The sequence below is a fragment of the Eimeria necatrix genome, genomic scaffold (assembly GCF_000499385.1).
Source record: "Eimeria necatrix Houghton genomic scaffold, Enh_scaff101, whole genome shotgun sequence".
NCBI lineage: Eukaryota > Apicomplexa > Conoidasida > Eucoccidiorida > Eimeriidae > Eimeria > Eimeria necatrix.
The window spans coordinates 17,285-28,803 of NW_013651818.1; the positions used below are offsets into that span (position 1 = coordinate 17,285).

Sequence of the window (11,519 nt, forward strand, 5' to 3'; positions counted from 1 at the left end):
AATGAGGGACTTTAGTTTGGAGAAATATATTTAAAGAACAAAAGAACAACAGCAAAACGAGGGCACAGAGAGCGGCCAAAAGGGCCGCCAGTTGAAGTTCGAAAACGCGGAAATAAAAACAAATGAACGAAATATTCAATAGGAGTCCATGTGCACCATACTGCGTTCAGGTGTATGTACAGGGGTCCTTGAATTCGTTTTTTATTTTTTTTTCCCATTTTTTTTTTCCCTTTTAATTCCTTTCATTGCAAAAGACTTTCCACTCTTCAAAACCCGCACTCTGCAGCTCCAGAGGCCCACTTCAGAGGGCCTCCGTCTCAGAGTTTAACTCGCAAAAGACTCTGGAGTTCAGTTCTTAAGACTCCGTTTTAAAAACTTCAATTTATTGCCAAGTCCCCCGTGGCCCAGGGCTGCAGAGCCCCTCGTGGGGGGCTTTATTAGCCAATTAAAGTATGTTTGGCCGCGTGGCTTTCTGCTGCAGCAGATTTGCCTGAGAGGCAGTGCTGCTGCAGCAAGCCCGCTGCTGCAGATTCGTCCAATTTGTGGTCTTTTGGGTTTAAATTTGGGTTTAAATTAATAAATAATTTAAATATTTTCTTTTTATTTGCAAATTGCTGCAGCTTTTGGCGCACTTGGGGGGCCCAGCCAGCCGTGGGGCCCCAGCACAAGACCCCAGCTGCTGCAGGGTGGTGGTGGTGGTAGTTTGTATGCGCGTTCGCTGGCTGGCTCGGCCTCGGCAGTTCCTCTGGAGTTAATAAATTGAAAACATGAATTGTTTAACTTCGAAAAAATAAGGAAATTAATCAATGCATCCATTAACTGCGCTTTCCCACACACAACCACCCCGCCTAGCCAGGGGCTGTTGCTGTCTCAACTTTCCGCCGGGGCCGAAGGCCTTCTCTCTGCCGGCTATTTGCGGCGACCAAGACAAAAGTAGAATAATTAAAATGAATTAATTATTAATTGGGGATAAATAAAGGAGATAAGCCGCAGACGCAGCCCTCCGCAGGGCGAAGCCAACATGTGACACCTCAACACCCAGGTGAACATACACCTCAATTTTTTCCGCCGGCTTTCCGAAGTTTTTTCAAAAGTGAATCAAATAAATAAAAAACAAAACTTGGCGCTGCTGGAATGGCCTCAAAGGGACTCCGGGGGGGGCCATTACACGCGGCTGTGAGGCCAGAAGCTTGGGAACTAACTGGCAAACGGCAGCGGGAAACCAGCTATAGACTTCCAGATCTGCTTCTGTTTATTTAATTATTCTTTTTGTTTTATTTTGCTGCTTCTGCATTTGACTTTTTTCCGCTGCATGCACTCATTTGCTTCCTCCTGGCTCCCTCTTCTCGGGGTGTATGGACACCTCCCCCTTCTCGGGGTGTATGGACACCTCACCAGCCATGTCGCGCGCCAGCTGGCTGAAGGATTGGCTTCCTCGGCTGCTGCTGAATCCATTTCGCTCTTCTCTTTCAAAGAAAAGAAAAGCTGAAGACAGCAGCAGCAGCAGCAGCAGCAGCAGCAGCAGCAGCAGCAGCAGCAACGATGCGGCTCATCCGTTCAAGAAGCTGCGGCAGCAAATTCCATCGAGAGCAAACGACAGACCTGCAGCCACACCGAGTTCGCTTTCTGCTGCTCACAGCTCGCAGCAGCAGCAGCAGCAGCAGCAGCAGCAGCAGCGGAGTGGAGTCTACGCGGCTCGTTCGTTAAGGGCTCATCAATTGACTCCTCTTGTTCACAAGGTGAGAAGGCCCTTCTCCTGACTTGCCTGCATTTGTATTTGCTGCTGCTGCTGCTGCTGCTGCTGCTGCTGCTGCTGCTGCTTATTATTCTTTGGGTGTTTGTGACTTTGCTGCATCTCAGTGCCGAGACGCGGAGATAAACAAAATTGAAAAAGTCAAAACTAAGCAAGCAGCAAGCCGCGGGGTGTACAGACAGCTGCATTCCAAGACACAAGGCCTGCAGCAGCAGCAGCAGCAGCAGCAGCAGCAGCAGCGGCTAGTGCCTCCGCTGTCGCTGCAGCAGCTGCAGCAGAATCCGCAGCACCCTCGACCTTTCCCCAGCTTGCTGCCTGCTGCTGCTGCTGCTGCTGCTGCTGTGGAGAAGCCGCAAACGAGTGTTTTCCTCTGCAAAGGTCCAGCAGCAACTGCAAACACTGCAGCAGCAGCAGCAGCAGCAGCAGCAGCAGCAGCAGCAGCAAGCGGCTTGTCCAGCAACTCTGTCGCCGCACTGCGGGGCAACCGCCTGCACCCTCTGCCCGCAACTGCTGCTGCTACTACTACTACTACTGCTGCTGCTGCTGCTGCTGCTGCTGCTGCTGCTGCTGCTCGGTCTACCTCGTCGCTGCCGCTGCTGCCGCGCCTCTTTGCTGCTTCTCCTTTGAGGAGCCGCAGCACTTCGGCGTTGCCTCTGTTGGCTCCAGCAGCAAACAGGCCCCCGGCTCTACTCCCCCAGCAGCAGCAGCAGCAGCAACTGCAGCAGCAGCAGCAGCTACAGCAGCAGCAGCAGCAGCAGCAGCAGCTGTTTCTTGGGCGGCAGCAAGGGCAAGCAGCAAAGCTGCGGAACAGCAGCCGAACTGAGGCGGAGAATGCACAGCGACCTCCGAGGCCTCTCGAGTGCAGCAGCAAAAGCTTCAGCATCAGCAGCAGCTGCAGCAGCAGCAGCAGCAGCAGCAGCAGCAGCAGCAGCAGCGGCCTGTCCTTCAAGCTCAGCGCAGCAAGCTCCAGTGTTTACTTCGCAGCAAAAGCAGCCACAGGGGCCCCCGCAGCCTCCAGTGGGGGCCCCACAGGGGGCCCCCTAGAGGGTATTTCGGGGGCCCCACTAAAGGGTACAGCTGGAGGGGCCCTGGGGGGCCCCCCGGGGGCCCCCAAGAGGCCCCAGCCTGCTGCTGCTTTGGGGGCCCCTGGGGGGGCCCCCCTGGGAGCTGCTTTGGGGGCCCCCTTGAGTGCTGAGGGCCCTTTAGAAGCTCTTGATTTGTTTCGATCTCCAGTAGGCTGCGGGGGGCCCCCCGGCGCGGCGGAGGGCGAGGCCGAGACCCCTGCTGCTGCTGAGAGTTGGGGTTTGGGGCTTTGCACTTCTTCTAAAAGCTGCGGAAATGAAGCAGCTGCCTGCGCCAGCTCTGCGAGACTGCTGCTGCTGCGTGGCACCAGAAACGCGGGGCTGCTGCTGCCGCTGCTGCTGCTGCTGCTGTTAATGCTGCTGCTGCTGCTGTTGGTGCTGCTGCTGCTGCCTCGCTTTAAGGGAAATGAAGTCAAATACGTAGTGCTGCTGCACTCACAGCACTGCAGTAAAGGTGCTGTGAGGCAGATAGAAAGAGCAGCAGCAGCAGTAGAGCAACAGCAGCGGCTGCGAAAACAGCAGCAGCAGCAACAGCAGCAGCAGCAGCAGCAGCAGCAGGGATGGCAGCACTTGGGACGCATGTGGAAGCAGCTCTGTGCGTGTTGCTTCTCCGCAAAGAGTGGCTCAATTATCTTCTGCTTTCTTCCAAGTGCGCATTTGCTGCTGCTGCTGCTGCTTGCTGCTGCTGTTGTGTCTGCTGCAGCTGCGACGCAGAAACGCTGCAGCTGCTGCTGAGAGACAGCGAGCTGATTTTTTACACCCGCGGAAACTACCACCCCAAGATTGCGCTGAAGCACCTGCAGCAGCAGCAGCAGCAGCAGCAGCAGCAGCAGCAGCAGCAGCAGCAGCAGCAGCAGCAGCAGGTTGCGCTGTCTCACCGGCAGCAGCAGCAGCTGCCCGGCGCGCGCCCCGCGTGGGCTGCCTGTGCTGCGCTGCTGGCCACGCTGCAGCAGCAAAAAGATGTGGATCCTTTTTCAGTGTTTGGAGAAGCTCCTCCGCAGCTGCTGCTGCACGAGGTGTACGGACAGCAGCACTACAACGCTGTGGGGCCCCACACCCTCAGCACCCACCCAGTGGTGTCGAAGCTGATGAAGCAAAACATCATCCCCCCCCCCAGCAGCAGCAGCAGCAGCAGCAGCAGCAGCAGCAGCAGCAGCGGCGGCGGGGCGCGCATCTCGGCTGCTGTGTGGGAGTCCGTGCTGCTGCCGGCGCTGCAGCAGCACTGGGCAGCAGAAGCTGCTGTGGAACTCGACTGGAGGGGAGACCCGCTGACTGCAGCAGACTGCTGCTGGTACTTGCAAGCAATAGCAGCAGCAAGAGACATAAGTGATGAAGTGACGAACAAGCAGTGTTGCTTTTGCCCCACGCCGCCTCCCCACGCGGCCTGGGGGTGGACAGACACCCGGCGGATCTTGCGGCAGCGCGTCGACGCTGCTGCTGCTGCTGCTGCTGCTGCTGCTGCTGCTGCTGCAGCAGCGGGGGGCGGGAGGCGCGCGCTGCTGTTTTGCCTCTCGCCTTCTCCTATTAAACAAGGAAAGAGACAAACAAACAAAAGGCCGAAGATTAAAGACAGCCACAGCAGCCAGAAGGCGAAGCCGCCGCCTGCTGCAGCAGCTGCTGCTGTTGCTGCTGCTGCTGCTGCTGCTGCTGCTGCCGTGTCTCCAGTCACGCCCGGGCTGCGGCAGAAGCGGCAGCGCATGGCCAGGGCAGCGGGAAGCGAGAGCAGCGAGGCAGCAGCAAAACACTCAAGAAGCAAATTGAGTAGAGGCGCTGCTGCTTTCTGCTGCCGCCAAGACAAAGCCCAGCAGCAGCAAGTGACTGCAGCAGCAGCAGCAGCAGCAGCGCCAGCCCTTGCTGCTGCTGGCAGGGGAGGTCCCGCGGCCGCAGCAGGCCCCGTACCAACAGCAGCAGCAGCAGCAGCAGCAGCAGCAGCAGCAGCAGCAGCAGCAAGTGATGCCTCCTCTTTCAGGGGAGAGTGGAGCCGCGCGCTGTCTGCGGTGCAGTGCAAATTAGATGAATTGAAAACAAAAACAAAATCCAAAGAAAGAAAGAAAGCAGCAATAGGCGCGGCCCCACACCCATGCAAGGCCCTTACTAGCATCGCATCGTGCAGCAGCAGCAGCAGCAGCAGCAGCAGCAGCAGCAGCAGCAGCAGCAGTAGCCTTAGGTACGCCTGCAGCACCTCCACCACCACCAGCACCAACAGCATCGGCGGCAACAGCAGCAGCAGCATCAGCAGCAGCAACATCGCCAGCGGCAGCAGCAACGTCAGCAGCAGCGAAATTGGCAGCAGCAGCAGCAGCAGCAGCAGCCTAAGGTATGTCCCGTCAAACCTCTTTGAATCTGTGGGAGCTCTTGGCAGTAACGGGGGGCCCCCCAGCCTCACGCCCCCAGCCATGGGGCTGGGGGCCCCCGCGGGGGCCCCTGTGGGGTCTTTTCCGAAGGGGGCCCCCATCGGGGGCCCCTCCAAGGGGGCCCCCAAGCTGCTGAATAGGATATACTACAGCAGCAGCAGTTTGCCCCTCCTTGGCCGCCATGTCAAGTCCCCTACTGAAGCAGTACCCTCTTTTGGGGGCTGCCCTCCCACGGGGCCCCCGGGGGCCCCACAGGGGGCCCCCTTCAGTGGGCTCTCCCGAGGGGGCCCCCCCTGTAGTGATGGCGCCCCAGTGGCTTTTTATGGGGGGGCCCCCCAGGGGCCCCCGGGGCCCCAGGGGCCCCCGGGGCCCTCGAGACCCCTGGGGCCCCCGGGGCCCTTGGGGCCCCCGGGGGCCCCCTGGGAGCTGCGGGGGGTTTCGGGGGCCCCCCTGCGGACGGGCGGGTAGAGTAGAGAGCCAGTGGAAATATGAATTATGTTTTTGATGCTTCAGTTTTTCTGTTTTATTTCTTTTCCGTTTTATTTCGTTTGGCAGCCTTTTCGAAGTCTATACTGCGCGAGGTAGAGAGAGGCAGGGGCAGGTAACAGCTCCAGCAGCAGCAGCAGCAGCAGCAGCAGCAGCAGCAGCAGCAGCACAAGCAGCAGCAGCAGCTCAGTGCAAAGGAAAAGAAAAAGCAAACATCATGAATTGAATAATCAACTTAGGGGTCTGAGCGACGGCTCCGAAGAGTGCGCCAAAGTCCGACGCGAAAAATCGTTTAAAGAATTGGCAATGAAAACAAGAAAAACAGAAGAGAAAATACAAACCCCTCTTTATCAATCTGCTGCTGCTTGTGCTGCTGCTGCTGCTGCTGCTGCTGCTGCTTGTGCTGCTGCTGCTGCTGCTAAACTCACCAAAAATCAAGCCTACAGAACCCCCCAACTGCAAACACAAAAACTAACCCGAGGGGCCCTCAGGGCTCCTTGGGGGCCCCCAAGTGCTTGGCGGGGGCGCAGACTCAGGGGCCCCGGGGGGCCCCCCAAAAAGTCATTTCTGGGGCTCCCCAATGCCATTTGGGGCCCCACGGGGGCCCCGACGGGGGCCCCTCAAAAGAGCCTCGGTGGGGGCCCTTAAAAGCCACTGGAAGGCCCTTCAGGGAGCCTTCGAAGGGGCCCCAAGGGGCCCACTACATGGTGCAAGGGGGGCCCTTTGTGCACTGCGGGGGCCCCCACAGGAGCTCTTATGCACCCTTCTAGGGCCCCTCTTCAGGGCCAACTCAGTGGTGGGCACTAGTACCCAAGGGGCCCCCTAATAAGGTCCTAATGGGGGCCCTAACATTCGCAGGGCCCCTTCACAGTCTTTCGGGGCTCATTGAATTAACTGGAGGCCCCTCTGGGGCCCCTCTTGGGGCCCCTCTTGGGGCCCCATCAGGGCCCTCAACAGAAATTCACGGGGGCCCCCCAAGGGGGCCCCTTGGGGGCCCCAAGGAGGGACTGGGGGCAATCTCTAAGGGCTCATTAAGGAGCCCCTCCGCATGCATTTAAGTTTTGTGTCTTTTAATTTGGCGCCACAAATACTTGAAGGTCTCGTAAGAACCTGCAAAAGAAATGAAGCCGAAGACGCCGCTGCGGGCTTGTGAACTTTGGAAGCGAACAGAATAAAATGAAAGAATGGAATTTAATGTCAAAAACAAATAATAAATTCAAATAAATATGTACATATAACACAGCATGTACGAATTATAACAAGTGGTGGCCGCCAAACAACAAGCAGGCAAGCAGCAAACAGCAGCAGCAGCAGCAGCAGATTGAAATAAATGCAAAACTTAACTTTTAAATGAACAAAAAAGATAAAAACTCACCCCAGCAAATAGCGGAAGACGGAACATTGAGACAAACGCGGCCGCTGACGCCCTGAACAGCCCACCGGAGCAGCAGCAAAAGGAAAGAAACCTGCAGCAGCAGCTGCAGCAGCTGCAGCAGCTGCTGCAGCAGCTGCAGCAGTGGCTGTTTTGCGTCCTTGAAAACATAATGAAAGTGCAAAACCATATAAATGGAATACTCTGGATGGCGCATCTGACGACAGAGGCAAAAGGACAGCTGCAATTCAAGAGAAGTCGAGTGGGGGAACAAGCAAAGGCAAAGGAAACAAAGAATAGAATTAAATATTTAGTAACTTGCTAATTATTTAAAATAATTAATTAGGGACTAGTCAGTTTTGTCGGCCTCCGTACGCGCCAAAAGCCCAGAATTCCCTCCTCAGACCAAATGGTGCGCATGGTCCCCAACAAGGACTGCAGCACAGTCAAGCCACAGCAGTAGCAGCAGCAGTTGCAGCAGCAGCAGCAGCACTCGCAGCAGCAGCAGTCGCAGCAGCAACAGTTTCAGCAGCAGCAGCAGCTGCTGCAACAGCAGCTGCAAAGGGAGCAGCATCCAACGGCCACGCAATGAACGGCGAGAAGGCAGCAGGCGAACAACAGCTCGAAAACTGGTAATAAGAACCAAAAACTGGTACTAAAAGCCAAAAACAATTTTGAAATTGACAAAATAATGAAAATTAAAAACAATTAATAAACTTTCTTGACTCACTTGGTACTTGGGCGTGCACGGAGCGAAGGGGCAGCCACCAGGCCTTGTGACGCCCGATAAGCCAGACACCTGCTGAGAAGCGGAAACAGGAGATTCTTTGGCATGCATTCATTGTTATATCATAAAAATAAATACTATTTAATTAATTTGGTTGTTTGTTTTCAATTTACTCATTTATTTGGCATTTAAATGTGTAGTTTGAGCTGCTACTTTGAGCCTCACGTTCCTGACGGCGCAGTCTTGAGTCTGCAGTCTCGTCTTCACCACATCGAGGGGATTCGATATAAAACCAGCAACGCCACCGCTTATGCCTGCAGCAGCAGCAACAGCAGCAGCAGCAGCAGCAAGAGCTGCAGCAAGAGTCTGTGAAGTGGCTGTTTCAGATATTCGCCGTTTGAGAGGGCTAAAGAGTGCCCAATTGCTCTAAGTTGCATCTGTGTGGAAGAAGATTTCCTTCAAGACGCACCCGCACACAGGAAGTAAATGGGCAAGCTGAGCTCTTCAGGCCTGCTGCTGCTGCTGCCCGCTGCGCTGCTGCTTTCTGCTGCTGCTCCCCCCGGGGCGCTGCGGCGCTTCCAGTTGGCGGCTCTTTTCTTCAGCTGTTCGTTGGTGCAAATCAGCACAGCCCCAAACGGCAAATTCAAAACGAAAGAAACCGGCAAAGACCGCACGAAGGCCAGGGGGCCCTCGACGCGCAAAGTGCTTTCGATGCACTGGCCCACTGACCTGAGTTCGACACACAAACGAACAAAAAACGAAGACAGAACATCAAAAACAATCCAAAATTCCAAAAATTAAGAACGAGACACAACAATTGACTGCGGAAAGCTAAAATATGAACGTAAAAAACTTGAATTCAAAAAGCGGCAGCCAGAAAAACAGAAAGCGCAGGCTAAACAGCAAAAGGGAAAGGCTCAACACAAAATAGACACAAAAGAATATCCGAAATGAAAAATGAAAAGAGGGAATTGAATGAATTGGCGAGTTGATCTAGGCAAGAGGCAAACACGAACTTGAAAAAGAAATGCAGAAGTAGCTGCTGAGGAGCAAGTCGCTACAAGCCCGACTAATAACAATTATTGTTAGTTTTTAATTATTAAGAAACAAATAAAAAGAAACAAAGAAAGTAAAACAAACTCAGACGCACTTAAAACAACCCAGCTGCATGCGCTGCTTGAGCACGTCCACAGGAGTCAAGATCAGGTCGTGGCTAAGGGTGGCGCCAACGCCGCAGAGCAGCAGCTGCAGCCCCGAGAGACCCTCTGCTGCTGCTGCTGCTGCTGCTGCTGCTGCTGGTGCTGCTGCTGCTCTATCTTGGTGCTGCAGCGCTTCTCGTTTGCCCAGGCACACGGGGCACAGGCAGAGCGGGGAGCCGCCGCCCGCAGGCGCGGCGCAGCAGCCAGCACCTGCTGCTGCTGCTGCTGCTGCTGCGCCTTCTTGCTGCTGCTGCCGCCGCAGCTGCTGCTTCTGATAGGCCTTCTCCTTCATTTTCCGCTTCGTGAGCTCGTAAGAAGTGAAGTAACAGGCGTGGGCCGGCACACACCCCAGCACCACAGCCCCAGCGCCTCTGTACAAACTCCTAAGCCCGCCCTCAGCATAAACTGATCTTAGGCAAGAAATGAGGCCCCAGGCCCCGCCCCCAGCGCGGGGGTTGGGGGCCCCCCCGTGGGGGCCCCTGCCCGGGAGGGTACTGCTTGGGGGGCCCCCAGCTGCAGCAGCAGCCCCGCTCAGGGGGGCCCCTGACGCTAGTCGCAGTCCTGCTGCTGCTGCTGCTGCAGCGCCCGGAACACTCGGGCCGCACCGCCACGCCCCGCTGAGCCCGCCCCTGGCTGCTGCTGCTGCTGCTGCTGCTGCTTGCTTCTGCTGCTGCAGCAGCAGCATGCCGGGGCTCCGCATATACCCCAGCGGAAGCCTTAGTGGCGACGCCTGAGTCACTGCTGGCACTGAGCAGGGGCCCCCGAAGAGGGCCCCCCCAGAGGCCCCCACAGGGGCCCCCGAGAGGGCCCCCAGGGGGGCCCCCCAGGGGCCCCTCGCTGCGCGCGCTGCTGCGCCGGCTGAATGCATTGTTGGGTATATAAACTTGTGCTGCGCGGCTGTTGAGATATTCGGCAGCGCAGCAGCAGAGTGGATCTGAGAGGAGTGCAGGAGAGAATGAGAAAGCGACAGCCGCGAGGGCGGCTGCGCTGCTGCTGCTGCTGCCTTTTGTATGGCTCTGCTGCTGCTGCTGCTGCTGCTGCTGCTGCTGCTGCTGCAGCTGTCTGTACACCGCGGAGAGGCGAAGGGGGCCTGGCAGCTGGGGCTCGGGGGCGCCCGCCTGTGGTGGCAGTGGGGCGCCTCTGCTGCTGCTGCTGCTGCTGCTGCAGCAGGGGCGTCTGCTGCTGCTGCTGCTGCGCCTCTGTAGGCCTGCATGCGAGTCTTCACTGTGTCTATGGGGTACATAGCCACGTGCTCCATCACCCCTGCGCAGCTGCCAGCAGAGGCGTGCAGCAGCAGCGGCCAGTCGCCCCGCCATTCTTCCCACTCGAGGCTTTCGTACGAAAAGGCTGCTGCTGCTGCTGCAGGGCAGCAGCAGCAGCAGCTCAACGCCGAGCGCCCGCAAGAGCAGGGGCCCTCGTAGGAGGGCGGGGCGCTGGGGGCCCCCGCAGATACGGGCCCTGGGGGGCCCCCCTGGGGGCCCCCGGGGCTCCCGGGGGGAACTAAAGCGCTCTGGGGCAGGGGCTCGGAAGCCTGGCGAGGGGCCCCCGGGACTGGGGAAGAGGGGCCCCCCGAACCCTTGTGGGAAAGCCCCAGCGGCTGGGGGGGCCCCGGGGCCTCCGGGGGGGGCCCTGCAGAGCTGGTGAGTGGAGGCGATGCAGAATTGAAGAGGGAAAAGAAAGAAAGGCCTGCGGGGTCTCGAGAGGGGCTGTGGAGGGCCGAGGGACTCATTTGATGAAGTAGAAGTGGAATACCAATGAATTAGAGTTTATATATAAACCCAAATGCGGAAATGTGGGAGATGGCACAGATGGCTCTGTGTTAGCCTTGCTAGTTGAGCACACTGACTAAGCGCGAAGGCCTGAATAGGGCTGTTGGGTTCATCTCGGAAAAAAGAGAATAAATGAGGAGAAAACGAAAGGGGCGCAAAGAATGAGACGCAAAGACAGCCGCAGAAGCAGCAACAACAGGAAAGAGGAACAAATACGAACAACAACCGCGGCCCGAAGTGCGCTAGCCAGGCTGGCTCTGTCTGCGTTTACGTAAAGAAACTAAAAAGTAATTTCTATCCATTACTCTTTACTAGTCGCTATGGCGGCAAACGCGGGAAGAGCAGCAGCTCAAACGCCCACGGTGAGAAACCTGAATGTGTACATAATTATCGACTGAGACCCTCATACCCGGCACAGGCCCAACCCAACTTCTCAGGTGTACGTACACCTCGGCAAAAAACCAAAATTCCACTCACAATTCACACCCTCGCAAAAACAAATTTCAGCAGCAGCAACCACGTTCAGCAGCGCCAGCCCCAGACCACGCGCACTGAATGCAGGGTCAGGATCGGCGTACGGGTGTTCTTTTGACGAAAAATCGACTCATCTAATCGTTTACATGCATGAAATATGGCGAAGTTTTTGTATTCATGAAAGAATCACTGAAGATCGAATTACTCACTTTGGTTGCAAGCATCCCTTCCGCGCCAGCTGCGGCGCCCCACACTCCGAGTTTTGTTGCAACACTTTTTGCCAGAGAGTTAATTCATTTTAAT

The 11,519-nt window shown here is 56.6% G+C and overlaps 2 protein-coding genes across 2 annotated transcripts; one reads left to right on the forward strand and one right to left on the reverse strand.

The window, feature by feature from the left end:
- Positions 1-1,355: 1,355 nt before the first annotated feature.
- Positions 1,356-5,657, forward strand: ENH_00000680 (hypothetical protein, conserved; the record flags this gene model as incomplete). Its single annotated transcript, XM_013578100.1, has 3 exons — positions 1,356-1,739; positions 1,861-3,432; positions 3,561-5,657. 3 exons carry the CDS (start codon positions 1,356-1,358, stop codon positions 5,655-5,657), a joined length of 4,053 nt encoding a protein of 1,350 aa, XP_013433554.1.
- Positions 5,658-6,729: 1,072 nt separating this feature from the next.
- ENH_00000690 (mitochondrial carrier domain-containing protein, putative) lies at positions 6,730-10,702 on the reverse strand (the record flags this gene model as incomplete). Its single annotated transcript, XM_013578101.1, has 7 exons — positions 6,730-6,785; positions 7,051-7,102; positions 7,423-7,482; positions 7,778-7,849; positions 8,000-8,088; positions 8,244-8,503; positions 8,925-10,702. 7 exons carry the CDS (start codon positions 10,700-10,702, stop codon positions 6,730-6,732), a joined length of 2,367 nt encoding a protein of 788 aa, XP_013433555.1.
- Between the last annotated feature and the right edge of the window lie 817 nt (positions 10,703-11,519).